General features: G+C 47.2%; 1 protein-coding gene across 1 annotated transcript in view; it reads left to right on the top strand.

Annotated features, from left to right (window-relative positions):
* LOC137629305 (fanconi-associated nuclease 1-like) overlaps positions 1–21375 on the top strand; it is a 72467-nt gene that overhangs the window by 10988 nt on the left and 40104 nt on the right. The window contains exon 2 of the mRNA XM_068360563.1: positions 11734–15164. Coding sequence (XP_068216664.1) covers positions 11775–15164 — 3390 coding nt within the window. The 5' untranslated portion in view covers positions 11734–11774. The remainder of the gene's footprint in view (positions 1–11733; positions 15165–21375) is intronic.

Here is a 21375-nt window from a genome sequence, read left to right on the forward strand (position 1 = left end):
TGAAAAAACCTCCTCTCGCAGATGCTCCGCTGGCCTTAGTAGCCCGGTACTCAGATCCGGGGAAACAGAAGGCCCAAATAGACCTTGTCGACCAAATGCTAGACAAGGGAGCGATAGAACCGGTTCGGGATCTATCCTCCCCAGGCTTTTACAATCGCCTGTTTCTGGTCCCCAAAAACTCGGGCGGATGGAGACCCGTCCTGGATGTCGGCTCTCTCAACGTCTTTGTGGAGAAGACAAAGTTCTCCATGGAGACGACTCAGTCGGTGCTGGCGTCAGTACGTCCAGGGGACTGGATGGTGTCCCTCGACTTGCAGGACGCGTATTTCCATGTCCCCATCCATCCGACTTCAAGGAAGTACCTAAGATTTGTAATGCAGGGCAAGTGCTTCTAATTCAGAGTTCTTTGCTTTGGTCTCAGCACGGCTCCTCAAGTCTTCACCAGGATAATGGCGAATGTGTCAGGTTGGCTGCATCAGGAGGGGATAAGGATATCCTTCTATCTGGACGATTGGCTGATTCGTTCACGATCAAGGGAGAAAGGTCTGGAGGATTTACGGAAGACTTTTATGATGGCTCAAGATCAAGGCCTGGTCATCAACAGGGAGAAGTCTCAGATCAGACCGAATCAGACTATTCTCTATTTGGGGATAGTTCTGAATTCAGTTCTTTTTTGGGCTTCTCCCTCTCAGGAAAGACAGACCAAGTGTCTCGTAAAAGTCAGAACTTTCCTGGACAAGAAGAGGTGCACAGCGAAGGAGTGGATGAGTTTGCTGGGGACTCTATCCTCCCTCGAACAGTTTGTCTCTCTGGGGAGACTCCACCTAAGGCCTCTTCAGCACTTTCTTTCGAAGATGTGGAACAGAAAGATGCAGGAAGACTCCTTTTCCTTCCCCATTCCAACAGAAGTCAAGAATCTTCTGAAGTGGTGGCTGGACCCAACCTTGTTAGGGGAAGGGATCTCCTTACACAAGAAGAACCCAGACCTAGTGTTGTTTTCAGATGCATCAGAGTCAGGCTGGGGGGCAACACTAGGAAGCAAGGAGGTCTCAGGCTATTGGGAAGGAATTCAGCTGGGATGGCACATCAACAACAAGGAGCTGATGGCCATTTTTCTGGGGCTAAAGGCCTTCAAGGACTTGGTGTCTGGGAAGATTGTGGAGGTCAACTCAGACAACACCACAGCTCTTGCTTACATCAGGAAGCAAGGAGGGACTCACTCTCTGTCTCTGTTCGAGACAGCAAGAGAGCTCCTTCTTTGGGCGAAGGAGAACAGGATAAACCTGCTGACGAGGTTTGTTCAGGGACAGAAGATTGTGAGGGCGGACATGCTCAGCAGGAAAGGGCAGGTCCTTCCCACAGAATGGACCCTCAACCAACAGGTCTGTCAGAGTCTCTGGAGGCTGTGGGGGAGACCCCTCATCGATCTTTTCGCCTCCAAATTATCCAAGAGGATCCCCATCTATTGCTTTTTGATGGATTGGACGGGGATGGACACTTATGCTTTTCCCCCGTTCATGATCATCAATCTGGTAGTCGGGAAGTTCGCTCTCCTCGATTCGGGACGGATGATCCTGATAGCTCCGTTCTGGCCGATGAGGGAATGGTTCACGGAGGTGGTGGACTTGTTGATGGACTTTCCAAGAAGCCTCCCTGCAAGTCCAAATCTGCTCAGACAACCCCACTTCGAGAGATATCATCAAAACCCCCTCGCTCTCAATCTGACTGCCTTCAGACTATCGAGAAGCTCGTCAGATCGAGAGGCTTTTCAGCGCAAGCTGCGAAAGCTATCGCCAGAGCGAGGAGGGTCTCTTCGCAGAGGGTCTACCAGTCCAAGTGGGAGACTTTTAGAGCTTGGTGTAGGAAGCACAAGATTTCCTCATCAACTACCTCTGTGAGCCAGATTGCGGATTTCTTGTTGTACCTCAGGCAGGATGCTAAGCTAGCTGTGTCCACTATCAAGGGGTACAAAAGTATGCTCTCTTCGGTCTGTCGGCATAGAGGCTTGGACTTGTCTCGCGATAAGGACTTACATGACCTCTTGAAGTCTTTTGAGACAACCAAGCAGACCCAGTTAAAGCCCCCTTCTTGGAACCTTGATGTGGTTCTTAAATTTCTGTGCACCAAGAGATTTGAGCCCATCTCACAGGCTCCCCTTAGGGAGGTTACCAAGAAAACCCTCTTTCTTTTGGCTTAGCAACAGCTAAAAGAGTCAGTGAAGTCCATGCAATTGAAAAACAGGTAGGCTTCAATCTGAATGGGGCAGTTTGTGCCTTAAGATTAGACTTTCTCGCTAAGAACGAGAACCCTTCTAAGCCCTGGCCAAGGACCTTTGAGGTTCCTAACTTGACCAACCTAGTGGGTCAAGAGCAAGAGAGGCTTCTCTGTCCAGTACGAGCCCTCAAGACCTACTTGTCTCGCACAAAAAATGTGAGAAGCTCTTCTAGCTCCCTGTGGTGTTCTGTGAAAGATCCTCAGAAGCCCCTTTCCAAAAGCGCTTTGTCCTTTTTCCTGAGGGAAGTGATAAGAGAAGCGCATCTCTTGTGTGAGGAGGAGCACTTCGGACTTTTAAAAGTGCAAGCTCATGAAGTGAGAGCCATTGCGACCTCGCTTGCTTACCGCAAGAACATGACGCTCCGTCAAATTATGGATGCGACATTTTGGAGGAGCAACTCTGTGTTCGCCTCTCATTACCTCAGAGAGGTGAGAGTGGATTACGAGAAATGCTATACCTTGGGCCCATACGTAGCTACGGCTTCTGTATTAGGCAAAGGAGTTACTACCTCCCCTCAACCTTAGTTTTGTATACTTGTGCGTAGGTTGGTGTTTTTTTATTGGTTGTCTGAGGACTTTGACTTGTGTACAGTCACCTCAGTCTAGTTAGATAATTTTTATCTACTTTGCAAATGTTAGGTGGTTGGTTTGGTAAAGTTGCAGTTTTTATTTTGGGCAATAGGTAGTCCTGAAGTCTAATCAGATTGTTGGTCTCACCCCGTTGACAGACTCGATTGAGTGTTTTCAGCACTGCAGGTCACATCCTGGCTGACACTCCTAAGGGAAAGAGACTCAAGAGGCAGGAACCTTTGAAGTCAGCTACCTTAGCAGGTAAGGAATCAAGGTGTTTATTTATCCTACAGCTTTTTTGGTTGTTTCCCCAACGATGTTTACTGTCTATCACCCTCCTCCAAGTGTGTTACTCAGCTATGTATATATAACTGCCAGGTAAGTTCTATTCATAAAAATGGAGTTTTTATGATAAAACAAAGTTTTATGAATACTTACCTGGGAGTTATATATACATTCAAAGGCCCACCCACCTCCCCTCAGGAGACAGGTCGGGCATAGATGAACTGAAGAACAGAAAACGGGAATGATTCCTCCTACCACCCTTTAACGGGTGTTACCACCCAACCACCACAAGGCGGTTGCCACGTTTAGAAAAATTCTGCCGAAATAGAGATTATTAGCTATGTATATATAACTGCCAGGTAAGTATTCATAAAACTTTGTTTTATCATAAAAACTCCATTTTTAAGTAATTTGTATTTTTCCTAACATACCGAGAAACACTTTCGGGTTATGGCCCCCCCCCCAACCGTCCCCGCAGTGCCTTACAGTCCTAGAGTATTGTTCCTTACATAAAACATACTGCCTAGGTCGAGAGCGTAGCGTCATGGCCGACCTCGGGCATTGCCCCAGGTCACGTTCTCTTCCGCTACCAAGTCACTTAGAGAATGGGAGTAGGGTAAATTACGCAAAACTCTGGTCGTTAGAGAGGAGCCACTAGTGACTCCTAAGAAAGTGTTTCTCGGTAAGTATGTTAGGAAAAATACAAATTACTTAAAATTTGTGATTTTTTGTCTTGGCAAACTTTACAGAAATTTGTTCCGTAACTGACATACAAACCACGCTATTTAATAGGGGTTATTAATTTCGGCGTAGCTGAAATGACGAGCCATTAGAATTTTAACGAGGGTTTACTACCCCACCGTAGTTAGCAGGGGGTAGGGAGGGTAGCTTGTTACCACCCCCCCCCCCCCCCCAGCTCACACGCACCTGTGCTTGAGCTCACTTTGCTCTCGGCTTGGGTGGTAGTCGGATGTGTCTGCTCTCACCCTCACCTCTCTGACAGCCATTAATGTGTTTTTGCTTTCTCTCCTACAGGTTTGAGTGTGAAGTTGGCCTCTGCGAACATGCGCAAATGTCCTGGATTACTCGACCGCCCTTGTGGTACATTTATGTCGGCAGTCGAGACAGACCCTCACACCCTTTGTCCTTGCTCTAGGGGCCAAAGGTGTGATAGTAGTAATAAGTGTGGTGAGTGTTGGGAGTGGTCTACCTCCTAGTGGGAGAGGTTTTCTCGGCGACGGAAGAAGTCCAGGCGGGATATTTCTCCTTCGAAGATTTCTTTGAAAGGAGAAAATCCCAAGGACTCTTCTTCCGTTGCCCAAACCTCCTCCGAAGCTCCCACTTGATCTGTTTCTTTCGAGAGACGGTCGATTGGTAGCGTATACTGTGGTTCTGTTTCCCGATCTCGGGGTTCGAGAGATGGCGTTGCCTCCCCTAGTGAGGCAGCTCCACCTCTTCCCCCAGGGGAGGATTTAAATGTTAATGTAACTGATTTATTCCAGCTTTGGTCTTCCTTGGGGCTCAAGGGTTCGCCCTCCAAGGAAGCCTTGATTGACATCATCCGGTTGGGTGCCGCTGTCAAGCAATCGCCGACTTTGGCAGAGGTTGATCCTCTGTCTATTGTCGACTTTGGGGTGTCAGAGGTATCCAATGCGGTATCTCCGAATACCTCTGCAACTTCTCAACCCACAGTAGCTGAGGGCTTAGTTTCTCCCGTTCCTGCTCAACCTACGAGGGAGAAACTAAGTTCAACAGTCTCTCCTGCCGGTGATTCTCCCCCTCGGGGGAGTTCACTCACAGAGACTCCTCTTCGGACGACTGCTGAAAGTCAGCTTGCTGACCCAACGGCCCCCAAAGGGCGTATACGTCGTAAGGCTCGCCTTCCTCTTCGCCGGAGAGGCCTTCCTTCACCTTATAAGTTAGTGAGGAGGCGCCTCTTCGGTTCACCATCGTCGTTGCAGTCCGCCGCAGAGGAGCCTCGTCATCAATCTCCGACTGTTCCTGCTACGACCCTGGACCTCTCTGCGGATCGTCTGCGGTCCCCTTGGGTGGAAGGTCGTCCTTACAAAGGGCACGCCGACCTTCCACCTGACAGGCCTGCTGACCTGCCGTCGCCATTCCTGGCAGCTGATGCGCTTTATGCGCCAACCAAACCTGTTTTTAAAAAACAGGCACCGGTCCCTTCAGGGCAACAAGGGTGTACGCACCAATTAGCGCACACGTCCCTTACGCGCCATGCCAAGCATGCGCGCCAACGTTGTTCTGACCTCATTGAGGTTTCGGAGATAGCGCGGCAGTGCTCACCTGCGCGCCAGCGCCCACCTGCTGCTGAGGTTCCTGATAAAGCGCGGCAGCGCTCACCTGTGTGCCAGGGCTCTCCTGCGCGCCAGCATTCACCAACGCGCCAGCGCTTGCCTGCGCGCCAACGATCTCCTGTGCGCCCACGATCTTCGGATCTGGATGCAGTAGGGAAGTTTAGGACTTCCCCTACTTGCCAACGCGCCGTTTATTTTCGCCTGCGCGCCATCCCTCGCCTGCGCGCAAACGCGCGCATTCACCTACATGCGCCCACGAGGATGCGCGCCCACGCCCATCTCCCACCTCCCACAGCAGCTACCCATTGGCAGCCTGATGTGCGGCCACAAGAGGCGCGCCAACGAGCGCAGGTTCCGGCTGCCTGCATGCACACGCCCAATGACATCTTCTGGGGCGCACGATCTCTCGCCCGCACGGGCTCTTCATCCTGATCCGCGGCGAACATTCACCCTCGCGCGTGCGAGCGCACAATCAGCTTCCTGCGCACGCTCCTACACGCCATCGCTCCCCCGCGCGCCCTTGCAATCGCCCTCGCGCGCGCATCAGCAGTCTCCCGCACGCGCCATCAGTCTCCCGCGTGCGCGCGCCAGCAGTCTCCCGCGCGCGACCCCAAGTATTCCCCAGCGCGATCATCAATATCCTCCTGCGCGCGAGGCTGCAGGACAACTTGTGGCAAGGTCGGCATCGCCGTATTCCCCCCCCCCCCCCACAAACGCAGAACAGCGTGCTCGCCGGTAGGGGGGAAGGTTCCAGAAAGGTCCAGGGACATTTCTACTTTGTCTTCTTTTTCTTTTCAGGCGAATCCCCCTATGGGAACTCCTCCCAGGGATCGGTCGATCCCTGTCCCTCCAGAGGGAGTGTCTGACAGCGCATCCATCAGCCAGCAGCCTTGGTTTGGGGCACTGATCAGAGCGGTCGAGCGGTCCCGCAGGCTTTCAAGCCTGTTCTCTCTGAATTGGGCCACAGATCCTTGGCTGCGTCTAGACCCCCGAAGAAAAAAAGAGGAGTTTCGGACGCGGTGACTTCTCCGAGGACTAAGCTGTCTCCTCGAAATCCTTCGAGGCAGGCCCCCTCCCCCCCCAGACTTTTTCTCCCTCCCCTTTGGACAAGGATTACCCGTCCTCAGGGGAGTCACGTGAGGTGAGACGTTCCCCCATCGCACCAATGAGGGAAACCCCACCTCGCGCTGAAAAGTCTTCTCGGGTAGGGGCGGAGAAGAGCCTACCTCCGTCGTTGTTAAAGTCCTGCATCCCTCCCAGGAGGGAGTCGAAGGACTCCAAGACAGTACCGAAGTCCTCGTCAAGACTTAGAACGGAGCCAGCCAGTCACCCGGAGAATGTCCGCGAGTCTCCCTAAGCAGAGCCTTTGGGGAGAGGAGACTTCGCTGCTAGTCCATTCGGAGGAGAGCTGCAGGAGTCAGAACATGCATTTTGGCAGGTTCTGACCCTTATGAGGACTCTCAATGGGTTTGCTGACCTAGAGATTCCTCCTCGAGAGGACAAAGACACGGTCTTGGACCGAGTATTTGGGACTCAAAACCCCTCTAAGGCCAGTGCAGCTTTGCCCTGGTCTCAGGGGGTTAAGAGTACCAGGGACAAGATCGCAGTCCAACTCTCTGAGCTAGCCTCCTCCAGCCGATCCAGTGCCGGCAATAAGCTTCTCCCACCTCCTCGTGTGCAGCAGAAGAGGTACTTCGAGATCGTAGAGGAGCCTTGTTTAGCTCTTCCTTAGAGGAGCCTTGTTTAGCTCTTCCTTTTCACCATTCTTTGGAAGAGCTTACCAGGGGAGTCCCTCTTAAGAGACTCTCCAACCGGCAGTTCTCATTCTCTGCGACTGAGATCCTTAATCAGGAGAAGGTTACTGTGCCATGCAGGCCACTTCATGGCTGGATATCTGGTTAGGGACCTTAGGTATCCTGATATGTTTGGAGGATTTATCCAAAGAACGTACCAGGAAAGCTATGGAGACCTTTCTACTCTCAGGCACTCGCACGATCGAGTTTCTGGCCCACCAAGTCTCGGACTTGTGGGCAAACACCATCCTGAGACGTCGGGATGCGGTGTCTGAGAGGTTCCATCAGAAGGTCCCTAGCACCGAGATAAGCAGGCTCAGACATTCTTCCGTGATGGGAGAGGTGGAGGAAGTCCCACCAAGACTCCCTCCTACTTAGGGCTTTGACATCCAAGCCCTATAAGCCTCCAGCACCCCAGCAGCCCCATCCTACCAAGACCACGAAACCGACAACAGCAGTGAAGACAGTGGTGTCTAAGCCCTTTCCTGTCAAGGACAGGAAAGACAAGAAGCCCTCCAGGGGAGGGAAGAATCCTAGAGGGAGCAGCCGAGGCTGCAAACGCTAGGATTGGCAGTCCCCCTGCATGTCCACAGGTGGGGGGATGCCTTCAAAGTTGCGCAGACAGGTGGCAGCAACTCGGGGCCGATTTCTGGACGATTTCTGTTATCAGTCAGGGATATCGCGTCCTGTTCACAACATCTCTACCTCCCCTGACGACGAATCCAGTGTCATTGAGCTCCCTTGCCATGGGATCAGCAAGGGGGCAGGCCCTTCGGGCAGAAGTCCAGACCATGTTGAAGAAGGGCGCTCTCCAGGAGGTCCTCGACGGGTCCCCAGGCTTCTTCAGTTGACTCTTTCTTGTAAAGAAGGCGTCTGGAGGCTGGAGACCAGTCATCGACCTCTCAGCTCTGAACAAGTTTGTCAAGCAAACTCCGTTCAGCATGGAGACCTCAAGACTTCATGTGTACACTGGATCTGAAGGACGCGTACTTCCAGATCCCAATCCATCTGTCTTCAAGGAAGTACTTAACAACAAGGAGTACCAGTTCAAGGTGCTGTGTTTCGGTCTCTCCACAGCTCCACGGGTTTTCACCAGAGTGTTTACCCTAATATCGTCGTGGGCACAAAGGATCGGCATCCGTCTCCTCCGTTATCTGGACGACTGGCTGATCCTAGCAGACTCGGAGTCATCCCTTCTTCAACACCGAGACAAACTTCTGGGACTTTGCCAGGATCTGGGGATCATGGTAAATCTCGAGAAGTCCTCTCTGCTTCCCACTCAAAGACTGGTATACCTAGGCATGATTATAGACACCAATCTCCACAAAGCCTTTCCATCAGACGACAGGATAGCAAGGCTGAGGAAGGTCGCAAGCCCTTTTCTCAGACGAGAAGAGCTTCCAGTCCAATCATGGTTATGTCTCCTCGATCACCTCTCATCTTTGGCTCGTCTAGTTCCCAACAGTCGCCTCAGAATGAGATCCCTCCAGTGGCGACTCAAGTCCCGGTGGAATCAAGGTTGCGATTCCCCGGACATCATGATCCCTATGGGACCTGCGGAACGGACGGACCTCCAGTGGTGGGTGACAGACGAGAACCTACGAAGAGGAGTGGATCTTCTTGTCCTCCCCCCGGATTTGATGCTGTTTTCGGACGCCTCAAAGAAAGGGTGGGGAGCCCATGTTCTACACCACAGGACCTCAGGCCTGTGGTCAGAATCAGAAAAGTGTCTACATATAAATCTTTTAGAGATGAAGGCCGTTTTCTTGGCCCTTCAGCAGTTCCAACAATACTTGGCGGGTCACTCTGTGGTGGTGATGAGCGACAACACCACAGTAGTGGCTTACATCAACAAGCAAGGAGGTACATTTTCGAAGCAGCTATCCCATCTTGCAGTAGAGATATTGAGATGGACCGAAGTCCACTCGATTCCACTATCGGCACGTTTCATTCCAGGCAAGAGGAATGTGCTCGCCGACAGTCTGAGCAGAGCGTCTCAGATAGTGAGTACCGAGTGGTTTTTGGATCATCTAGTAGCCAACAAAGTCCTGACTTTGTGGGGTTCCCTGACTGTGGATCTGTTCGCGACAGCATTGAACTTCAAGCTTCCACTATACTGCTCCCCAGTCCCGGATCCCAAGGCGCTCTGGCAAGATGCCTTCCAACAACGGTGGGACAACATCGACGTGTACGCCTTTCCCCCGTTCTGTCTGAAGAGGAGGGTGCTCAACAAGACCAGAATATCGGTCAATCTTTCAATGACCCTCATAGCTTTGCTATGGCATCACGCGCAATGGTTTCCGGACCTTCTGCAACTCCTAACGGAACTTCCGAGAGAACTCCCTCCACGACACGATCTACTCAGATAACCACATGCCAACATCTTCCACAAACCCATAGCTTCGCTACGACTTCACGCCTGGAAACTATCCAGCATCTGCTCGCTGAGAGAGGAGTTTCGCAACAAGTTGCGATTAGGATGTCTGGACATCTGCGAAAATCATCAGCATTTGTCTACCAGGCAAAGTGGAAAGTCTTCGGTGGTTGGTGTCTTGGAAGGGGTATCTCTCCACTCGATGCCACTATTCCAACAATAGCGGAGTTCCTCGTGTATTTGCGGGAAGAAATGCACCTTTCAGTCTCGGCGGTGAAAGGCTATCGCTCAGCCTTAAGTCTAGCCTTCAGGCTCAAAGGAATGGACATTTCTTCCTCGCTGGAAGTTTCCCTACTCCTAAGAAGTTATGAACTTACCTGCCCTCAGTCGGAAGTGAGACCTCCTCCATGGAACGTGGTTTGAGTTCTCAGGTCTCTTAAGAGACCTCCCTATGAACCATTACGCCAGGCTTCAGATCGCCACCTATCTTGGAAGATGTTGTTCCTACTAGCTTTGGCATCAGCCAAGCGAGTCAGTGAACTTCATGGTCTCTCATATGACATCGCCCATTCAAGGGGATGGGGGGAGGAAACGTTCAAATTCGTCCCTGAGTTTATTGCTAAGACTCAGAATCCGGGGGTGCCGGACCCTCGGTTCGACTCCTTCCAGATTTCTAGTCTTCGTTCTGTAACAGATGACCCAGACCATCTCCTGCTGTGCCCAGTAAGGAGTCTGAGGCTATATCTCTAAAGAACAGCTGCAGTCTGTCCTCAGGTGCAAGAGTTGTTTGTTAGCACTGGGAGGACTAAGAGGAGGGTCACCAAGAACACCATCTCGGCATGCAGAATTATAATTATCTAAATCATCTAAGAATATTCACTAATAGTGGGAACCACTGAACCCCCGAAAGTAAGTGTTCCCCACGGAGAAAGCTGAAAAGTTAAAATACAATTAGATTTCACTAAAATAATTGAGACAAACAAACGGAATAGCAACCTAACCCGCAACGGGAAAGGAGCTACCGTAATAGTACGTAGTTGTAGTAAAGGTGAACGACCTCGAGTAGAGAGAGACCGTAGTCAATCTGAAAAAGGCCACATTCTTTTCGCTGAGAATCCAAGTTTCCCGTAGGAAAAGAGGAAAAGTGAAGATAATAGATGAATGAAGAGGGTCCAGGCGATGACGATTCTCCTGCGGCGGCCGAGTTAACGGATATATGCCGACGGGAAGACCGATGGACCAGAGAGGGAGAGGTTGTTCCCCACGAAGTGGAACTGTGGTGGCCTTGCTACTACGCAAGTGTCGTCGTACATCACACACACAGCACAAACACTGAAAAGAAAACTTACTACATTTCTATACACAAATATATACATAAACATAAAGAATGTTTATGTATACAGTATATCACAAGTATAAGAAAAAATAAGTAAAAAGACTAAAATTAATGGTAGTCCAAAATAGGTGAGGAGAGAGAGAGGAACAACTGTTCTCGCTCTGAGCCAAAAGTAAAGTGAGCTCAAGCACAGGTGTGTGTGTGTGTGTGTGTGGGGGGGGGGGGGGGGGGGGCTAACTAGCGGTGGGGTAGTAAACCCTCGTTAAAATTTTAATGGCTCGTCATTTCAGCTACGCCGAAAGTAATAACCCCTATTACATAGCATGGTTTGTATGTCATTTACAGAACAAATGACAATTTTTTATTAGCATTGGTGTGAGCAGGTTGGTTGGTCTACCCCTGCTACCCACCTCCTCCACTAACTAGCTGAGAGTAGACACACCTCGCAAAAGCTTTAACGGCTTATTTCAGCTATTGCCGAAATAATACTCCTACATAAAGAGCTCCAGGTTTCTATAGTTAGGAAAAATACAAATTATTCCAAATTTATTATATTCCTTTCATAAACTTGCTAATACTGTACTATTGCAATGCCTATTTTACATATGAATTTCTTTTATATCTGTTATAAGTACACTTTAACTAGGTCAATTCTTAGAAATATTTCTAATGAAGTACAGTATGCATAAACAAAGCAATAGTTTATTGTTTAGCCTTGCATTTTTATATGAATATGGTTCATACATTTTGTAATTTAATTTATGCTTTTTATCTTTCTACTTTTAGGTGAAGATATAGTTACAAATATGGTGTGATAAAACAAGAAAATGAAGAGAGTAAAGAAAAAGGATAACCCATCTGATAAACCCCAGAAAACAATTATTGACTTTTTCAGACGTCAGTCCACAGAACCAAAATCAGCAGTTCTCAGAATTACCTGTCCTGCATGCTTTTTAGAAGTACCTGAAAGTAAAATCAACTGGCATTTAGATCAAGATTGTAAGAGCCGGGAGAAGCCTAAAAAGAAAAAAGATGGAAATTTGGCCAAGCGGAAGAAAATCCTGAAGTCTGTGAAAAATGAGATAGCTAACAAAAAGAAACAAAAAGTTATGTTATCAGACAGTGAGGAAGATGATTTAAATATGTCCGATGATTCAGATGTTAGAATTATTGAATATGAGAATGTAGCTGATAATGAACCTTATATTACCCCATCTATGGTTGAAACGCATATTTTTGAAATTGAAAAAGATCTTTACCCAACCTCTTCCACTTGCCAGAGTTCTTCATTCCTCAGTGAAGACCAAAATGTCTCTCCTTATTGTTCCCCAGTTGGAAAAAACATAAAAATTAAGATAGAAAATGAACTTATCGGTTCTCCTCAGCACCGCATAGCTTCATTACAGGCAGATTGGGAATCTCCCTGTTTAACACCTGGTAAGGAAAATAATTTGTCTAATATTGAAAATCCTGTCGTGGAGGAAATGCTTGAAAAAGATTCTAATAAAAGTTTGTTAACACCTTCTAGATTATCTTTGAACAAACGAAAAACTGAGTTAGTGGTGGATAAAGATTTAGATGAAATGGAAGATTACACATACCAAGCAACCCCTCTTAAGCATTCCAAGGATTTCTCAAAGAGTCAGAGTAATCTATTTAAAGAATCTGTGGAAGGAAAGGAAAAGAGTAAAATTTTTAGTGGTAAATCATCACATTCCTTCATTACAAGTGATGACAAGTTTCATGGAGACAGTGACGATGATTTTGAAAAGCCCATTCACTTCAGAACTCCAGATAAATTGCCGAAAAAGAGACTAAAATGTACATTTGGGTCTGAAAAGAAAAATAAAACTTCAGGAGTAGTTTCTCCTGTTGCTTCCAAGGTTTCCTTGTCTCCTGTGTCAGGCCCTGCTGATGTTACTGAAGCATTTTCGGCACCTTTTGTAAGCTCTAATCTTGCTTCCTTGGAGACATCACCTAGGCCAACTATAAATAGGTTTGACTGCACTTCTGATAGTAGTGAAAAGAAGGAAGAGCATATTAGAAAACTTTTTCCTACTTCTTCCACTGAAAGTAGTCATGATAGTATTTGTGAATCAGAAGCATCCTCATGTAAAGTTTCCTTATCTCAAGATATAAAGTCCAGTGTTAACAGATTTTCAAAGATTGATAAGGAGAGAGTCTTCGATGCCTTGTTGAATACAGCATCACAAAGTCAAAACAGTGATATTCCTCAAAGTCAGGGTGCCTCACACATGTCCTCTAAAAGTCAAGATCAAACCAGTCAGGATGAGGAAAAAAAGAGGCTTTGGGTCAGAACACCAAGGAAGATTAACCAGAGTATCAAATCAACAGGTATTTTACAATCCTCACCCCAGAATGTATCAAAGAACTTTATAGCAAAAAGAAGATCAGTTTCATTATCTCCTCAGAAACAGAGTCAGTCACCAAATAAACACATTGGAAATCCTCTAATCTCACCAACGGTATCAGAAGTCCTTGCAGAGAATAAATATGACAAATCCATTTTTAGAGGACATAAAGGTTATTATTTAGAAAACTTTTTATTGATAATGACAACTGTTTTGTCTGAACCTTGTGATTTACAGTTATTTAATGAAGAGGATCTGTCATTTGTGAAAAGCTTTCATAAGTTGAGTTTACAAGCTCAAAAGCTGTACGTTCGTTTGTTTCAGAGGAAACTGAAGTGGAACAGAGTATCCAAGCTTGATTATCGTGACATCTGTGATCAAGAAGACATGGAGCTGTATATCAAAGAATTGTCTTATGCCAGTTTTTTAAGATTGTCAGAAGAATTATGTGATCCCAATGAAGTCCTTCAGTTGTTGACAGCAGAGGAAGTGAAAAATCTTTGTAAACAGATTAGAATTTCAACATCGGGAAAGAAAGAACACTTGATAACGTCTTTATTGAACTTCAATAAATGTCAACCATCAGTATTCTCTGCTTTTTCTAAGAAATCTTCAGAGAATTGTGTTATTTTGAAACAGGCTAAAGAATTGTTGGGTCAGTCTTGCCTTGTCAACAAAGATGTGTATCGTGTGTTTATGCGTATAATTATGCTGTATGGTTTGCCTAGATATGATGATGAAGATGACAAAGTAAACCATACACAATTGACAACTTTATTAATGGTGAACTTAGGTAAAATGAAGTTTCCAAAATATGATGTAGTAAGGCAGCATTCAATATTCCAGTCAAGAGAGGAGCTCATTAGGTTTGAAGGCTGCAGCCAGATTTTATCAGATCTGCATGATTGTATTGAAAAACAGCAGTGGGAGGAGTCAGTTCAATATTGTGAACTTGCAAAAGTAACATATCAAGAACTTATTAACAATGAGGAACTGATAAAACATGACCTATCATTGCCAACGTTTTTACGTTGTTATACTTCCATGTCTGTACTTGTTTATATCATAAGTTGCTCAGTTGAGTGTTACCAGAGACTCAAGAATTACAGGAAAGCTGTGGAACAGTTAAGGTTTTTGCTTAATCAGACATCTTACTTGCAAGACTATCGTGGAAGATGGTATGATAGATTAGCCCTAAACTTAGAAGTGTATTTGAAATCCCCAGTGGAGACATTTGAAGTTATAAAAGAAGCATTAAATGATCCCGAGGTTCGGATAGGTCACCGCTTATCGTTGAGTATAAGGGCACAACGGATGGCTGCTTCTTCACGTTTTAGGTCACTTGCTCCTGATATCCTTGAATTACCATTAATGAAACCAAGAGAGGCACCAAAAGTCATTATTGAAGGTCGATCCCTTCCTGGTGATGCTGGCTATAAAAAAGTGTTTATTCGTCAAGATTCAGACAGACATGCTGGTGAAGGGGAAGTGACTGTATGTTCTGTTGAAGAACTAGCATTGAATCATTACAAAAGTTCAGGTTACAGTGAAGGCTTGCATCATGAAGGAAGTACTGTAAGATCACTATTTGGTTTCTTTTTTTGGGATATCCTTTATAGTTCAGTGCCAGATGTCTTTCGGTCTCCACATCAGGCGGCTCCTATAGATTTGAACGATCCACATTTTTATGTAGCAAGAAAGAATTTGATTGAAGAGAAGTTATCACAATTAGAGAGGTATACAGAAGAGCAAGTTGGAGCAGAATTGGAAAGAATATGGAATGAACACACAGGAACAGTTGCCATGGTTGACTGGAATTTATTCCGTAGTTTGGAATATGTCAAGGTAGGTAACTTATTTTTCAAGATTTATTGTAAAAACTTGAAATTATACACTAAACTACATACAATATTGTTCTTTTTCATTAGCATTTTTCTCTGATGGAAGGCTGGTAGGGCGAACAACTAAAGCAGAGTATTATGTATAATTCCCAAAGTAACCAAAGAGACATACAGTAAGGGAAGTAAAAAGTTACATTTAAAGAAAAAACAGATTACATAGAATGGGTTGAGGACCTAGCTAATGATGCATGTTTGCTCAAGAGGAATGGGAAGACCTATATTTTCTCAGAACCCTGTGTGAGATATCTCTTGTCGTGGGAATTTACATTGACTCTGCCTTTTATCTTTTATCTATTCATTTTAGTCTTTTTCTGCCTAGCTGTCCAGCTTCTTTAAACTTACTTTTTTCCAATTTCTTGTTCATACTGAAGCAATTTCTTTGGATGAGCCAAATGAGAATATAAATGTAACTTAGTGGTCTTGTTAAACTTCCTTACCATGGTATTTATTGGTATGCAAATGCATACATTCATCTTCTAAAGAAATAGTAGAGTATCTTCATCTCAAGCAAGAATGTCCATTGAAATAGTTAACAAGGTAGTTATGTGAATATCATTGGGCTAATAGCCCCACTCACCCCTCTTGACATGTATGGTGAATTTACCATTAGACATCTTTCTTCCTTGTTGGTGGGATTCTCTACTGCTGATGCTGCATGGGTGGACTACTGGTTGGGAATAGTAGGCTACTTGTTCAAGACCAAGGACTTCATCGAGCGGAACATGGAGGCGATGTCAGCCTTCCTACTTTCTTGAACCCAGACTATCGAGTTTTTTTGACCCACAATGTCCTCAGTCAGTGAGTTAACTGGGTTTTGAGGCAACGTAATGTGGTTGTCTTAAAAATCATGAAGCAGGTACTGCAAAGGGAAGATACAAGACTTTGCAATGGCCTGATGGATGGCCCCTCCCTCTCTAATGTGAAGGACATTGAGGTGGTTGTTGAAAATTGGAGGAAAGCAAACTAAGACTCCCTCCTCTGTGTGTCTTTCATACCCTGTGGCACCTCAGCAGCTGTGCCCTCATCCGGCAAGGTATCAAGGACAGAAGGGTCCTAAGCAACCACAACAGGGAGCAGCAAGAAACCAGGGTCAGAGACAATCTTTTTGGCCCAGAGGACCTAGAAGACATAAAAGATAGGCGAAGACAACTTAGATGGACCAGTTTGGGGGCTATTCCTCCAACTAGTCCACTGTTGGGAGGATGCTTACAGAGCAGATGGCAGGGGTGGATGCTCCACTGGGCCGAACTTGGTCGGTCTCCGTCCTTAGGGCAGGATATCACGTCCTGTTCATGCACTCTCCCTCCTCTAACCCCTCATCCAGTGAACATGAATTCCTACGCAAGGGGATCCGCGGAAGAACTTGCCCTTCATGCCAAAGTCCAGACAATGTTGGAGAAAAACGCTCTCCGGGAGGTCCGAGACGGGTTTTCAGGTTTCTACAGTTGACTATTTCTTGTAGCAAAGTCTTCTAGAGTCTGGAGCCCGGTCATATATCTCTCAGCGTTAAACGAGTTTGTTCAACAAACCCCTTTCAAGATGGTGACAACTCAAACGGTCAGACCAAACAACTTCATGATCACACTGGATCTCAAAGATGCATACTTTCAGATCCCCATTCATCCATCCTCAAGGTAGTACCTAAGGTTCTCCAACAACAAAATATACCAGTTGTTCCCACACTAACAAACCTTTGATTGTTTACATAGGATATCTCTCTTAGCGAAGCTGGAAGGCAGCCAATAGATTGAAAGAAAATGGGAGGTGGTAACCCCACCTTCCCACTGTTGTGGGTCAGTAGGGGGTGGCTGGGTGGTACCACAGCCACCTATCTCCACTCACAGCTCACAGAGCTACCTCACTTTTCTCTTTTGGTTGGTTGAGATGGGACGTATCCGCTTTCCACCTCTTCCCAAGGCTGGCCATTAAACATACAATCATTGCTTTACACGCTTCCCCTCTCTTTTCAGGTGTAAGTATGCTCCTTCTTCTGACGCTTCCATTCGTATCTGTCCTGGTCGTGAAAGTTGCCCTTGCGGCACCTTCATGTCCTCCGTGGACACAGACCCCCTCTGCTGTGTCCTGCCTGGTGGGGCCGTCGCTGCGAGCAAGCTTCACCCTGTGACGAGTGTTGGGAGTGGTCTGCCTCCTAGCAGGAGAAGTTCGGGTGGCGCAGGGAGAAGAAAGCTAAGAGAGATATTTCTCCCCTGGAGTCTGCTCTGCATGGAAAAAGAGCTTGGGCTTCTTACCTCGCCCCTGGATCGCTTCCCAAAGCTCTTCCTCACCCACCTTCCTCTGGGAGTCAGTCGAGTAAGACCGCAGACCGACGTACCCCTTGGTAAGCTAGGGGTACTAGGGGGGGCGTTGAAGCTTCCCCTAGTGGAGGATCTTCACCTTCAGCCGCTGGGGAGCCTTTTTCCCTTGCAGATGTGCTGCAGGCCTGGCTGTCCTTGGAGGTTACTGCTCACTCACCTTCCGAAGGACTCTTGCAATTCCTTCAGCATGGCGCAAGGAGAGAACCGTTCCCTGTGGCAGCAACATCTTATGGCATGGACCTTTGTGAAGTCTACCTTTCACCCTCTTCTGGCCCTTCCACGAGCGGACTTGATCGCTCTTGTTTGCCCTTACAACGGCCTCCTGCTAACGATGTCCCCGCCTGCCAATCTAGGGCGACATTGCTGCCTAACCCTAACATAAACCTTGTTTCTTCCAACAGGGATGGTTCCAGCTTGCGTACGCTGCCCCAGCAAGCTGACGAGGTTAGGCAGAACGATCTGATTGAGCGCAGTAATCCTCCTTTGATGAGCGCTTCACCTGCTCGCCCTTCACCTGGACGTGTGACAACATCCAGTCTTGTAACAGGATCCTACTCACAAGCTTTACGTTCACCCAAACCCGTTTACAAGGTTTGAGAGATCTTTCACGATCTAAGCATTTGTCCCATGGACATTTGCATCATAGTACTATGTTTCACGCCTTACAGACCGTAGGTCATCGCGGCCTAGGCGTAAATCTTCTAGGCGACACCCTTGAGCTAGGGTATAGCAATCAAGATCAAGAGCTTCACTCTTAAACCCAAGTTCCATTTTGTGTTCCTCCTCTAGAGACACATGGTCATAAGCCTTGCGATCACGATCGCGGGCTGTGATCGCTGGCTTCGCGCTTATTATCAAGATCACAGGCTTTGCGCTCACAATCACAAGCTTTGCACTCAAAGTCTCACGCTAAGCACTCGCAATCAAGACGATCACGATCACGAGGCAAGCATTGTAGATCACAAGCTAGACGCTCACGATTGAAAGACTGTCACTAGACGATCACAATCTAAGTGTTCTAAACGCTCTAGATCAAGGAGACGCTCATTTAGAGGACATCGTAGACGCACGTGCTCTCCATCCGCGCACATCTCCTAACCCTCATTCCAATCGATCTCGGACCGGACAAGGAAATGATGTAGACCAACCCTTAGAGAAGCCTCTGTCAACTCTACCTCCAGAGCCTTTCAAAGCCTGGGGTGTCTTTATGAAGCGTTCGCCTACACACCACCCCTCTATCAGCTCTGCCGCACTCAAACGCTCTCCCACCCAGCATGTTGCCCCCACTCGGAGGCTCCCAGCCCCCCATCTTCAAGTGTGCAGAGTGTTCCTTCAGCACAAGAGCTCCAGAGGCCTTCTACTTTTCGCTTTCCCTCAGTTGCGTGCGAAAAAGTGACTTCTGCTCGCGATTCGGCCACCATTGAGCGCGAATCTCTTGATTCCGCATGTCAGTCGTGCACGTCCATGTGCAATCCACTCGTTGTTGCGCGTAAAGCGCCTCCACCAGCAAGTCCAACTGCTGAACAGGTGAGTGTTGTGCGTACTGAAGCCATAGTTTCCTGAGCTAGTGAGTATCCAATTCCTCCAACGACATCCTCCCCTACTTACAGCTTTGGTGGCAGGACAGTCCCTTTTCCAGAAGGCTTTAAGGATCCTCCTAACAAGTACGCTAACATTCCTATCTCTACTGATCTCCCGGTGTGCATCACCAAAGAGCATCTCATGATGCCAAAGAAACTTCCTCCACCAGAAGCTGGCCCTTCGGAACAACACACTAAGAGGCGGTCTCCTTCTCCGGGACTCCCTAATGAAGCTCCTGACTTGTCTTGGGCTGGAGAGCTCCCTTCCTGGTTTGGCACCTTGGTGTCCTCTCTACAGAAGTCGCTGAGGTTGCCCGTTCCACCTGCCCAACCTCCTCCTCGGTCACGAGTGACTCCCGAGGAGGAGGTCTACTCAGAGTTCTGTTCCTTCAATGTTACGATCAACACCACCTCGGCCCAATACCAAAGAGATACAGGGCTCTGCAGATGACCCACCTACCGGACCTCTCCCTTTAACACTGGTCAAGTCAGGTGACAGGATGACGACCAAGCAGAGAAGGAGGATGAAGCGTGTAATGCCCCCACACCTAGACACCATCCATCTGCGTACTAGCAATGACATGGGTTCTCCTCGGGAGACTACCATCCACCCCTTTGACCCCAAACCCCTTGAAGTTGTGCCTCCGGATCAACATCCTGTATCTCTCCCCCTCGAGGAGGAAGAGATCACAGGTACTAAATCACAGAAGCCTAAGGAATTGCAAGTTTCTTCGGAAATTACGGTCTTGGAGAAACACTTTCCTCCTAGGAAAGAATCTAAAGATTTCAAAACAGTTATTATTATTATTATTATTATTATTATTATTATTATTATTATTATTATTATTATTATTATTATTATTATTATTATTATTATTAATTGCTTAGCTACAACCCTAGTTGAAAAAGCAGGATGCTATATGCCCAGTGGCTCCAACAAGGAAAATAGCCCAGTCAGGAAAGGAAACCAGGAAGAGTAAAATATTTTAAGAACAGTAACAACATTAGAATTAATATCTCCTGTATAAACTAAAAAGCTTTCATAAAACAAGAGGAAGGGAAATAAGATAGAATAGTGTGCCTGAGTGTTCCTTCAAGCAAGAGAACTCTAACCTGAGACAGTGGAAGACCATGGTACAGAGGCTATGACACTATCCAAGACTAGAGAACAAGGGTTTGATTTTGGAGTGACATCCTAGAAGAGCTGCTTACCATAGCTAAAGTGTCTCTTCTACCCTTGCCAAGGGGAAAGTAGCAACTGAACAATAACAGTGCAGTAACCCCTTGGGTGAAGAAGAGTTGTTTGGGGTTGTCAGTTGTACGGGGACAGAGGAAAATATGTAAAGAGTAGGCCAGACTATTCGGTGTGTGTGTGTGTGTAGGCAAAGAGAAAATGAACCGTAACCAGAGAGAAAGATCCAGTGTAGTAATGTCTGGCCAGTTAAAGTACCCCATTACTCTGTAGCATTAATATCTCAGCGGGTGGTTGGTGCCCTAGCCAACCTACTATCTATGAAGAATTCCAAGGCGAGGGAAGCTCGAGACAGCGAAGGGATACAGTGATAGGAAGATTCCACAAGCAGGTGCCGAAAGTGGAGGTGACGTGCCTTCTGAACTCTACCCTCTAGGGACCTTCCTTCTTCAATCGTTTAGAGGTGGAACGAACAGCTGAAAGGTTGAGAAAATCTTCCACGGATTCTCTCATCCATAGAGCCTTGACTCAAGGTCATCAGTCTTGGCCTTATGGGAGGGTTGCTCGACCCCCCATAGATCAGTCCAGCTCTTCCCGACCCTCGGCATCAAAGACTAAGGTGTCTAAGAACCCTTTTCAGTCCTTGGACTAGAAAGGTGGGAAGACCTTCATAGGAAGGAAAGGTGGTAGAGGAAGCGGCTGAAATGGCCGCTCCCGCTAGGGAGGGCAATCTTCTTATCAGACCATTAGTGGGGGGGGATCCTGCAACACCTCTGGCAGAGGTGGCAGCATCATGGGGCTGATCCCTGGATAATCAGAGTGGTCAGTTCAGGATATTGTGTCCCTTTCATACAAGCTCCCCCTCCTCCGACTCGGAACCAATTCCTGTAAGCTTCTATGCAAAGTGATGACCAAAGGAGCTGGCCCTCCAGGCCCAAGTCCAGACCATGCTACAGAAGGGCGCTTTCCAAGAGGTCTTGGACAGATCTCCAGGCTTCTATAGCTGACTTCTTTTTCCTGTGAAAAAGGCGACTGAAGGATGGAGACCAGTCATAGATCTCTCACCCC

Source organism: Palaemon carinicauda, chromosome 37 (assembly GCF_036898095.1).
Source record: "Palaemon carinicauda isolate YSFRI2023 chromosome 37, ASM3689809v2, whole genome shotgun sequence".
Taxonomy (NCBI): Eukaryota; Metazoa; Arthropoda; class Malacostraca; order Decapoda; family Palaemonidae; genus Palaemon; species Palaemon carinicauda.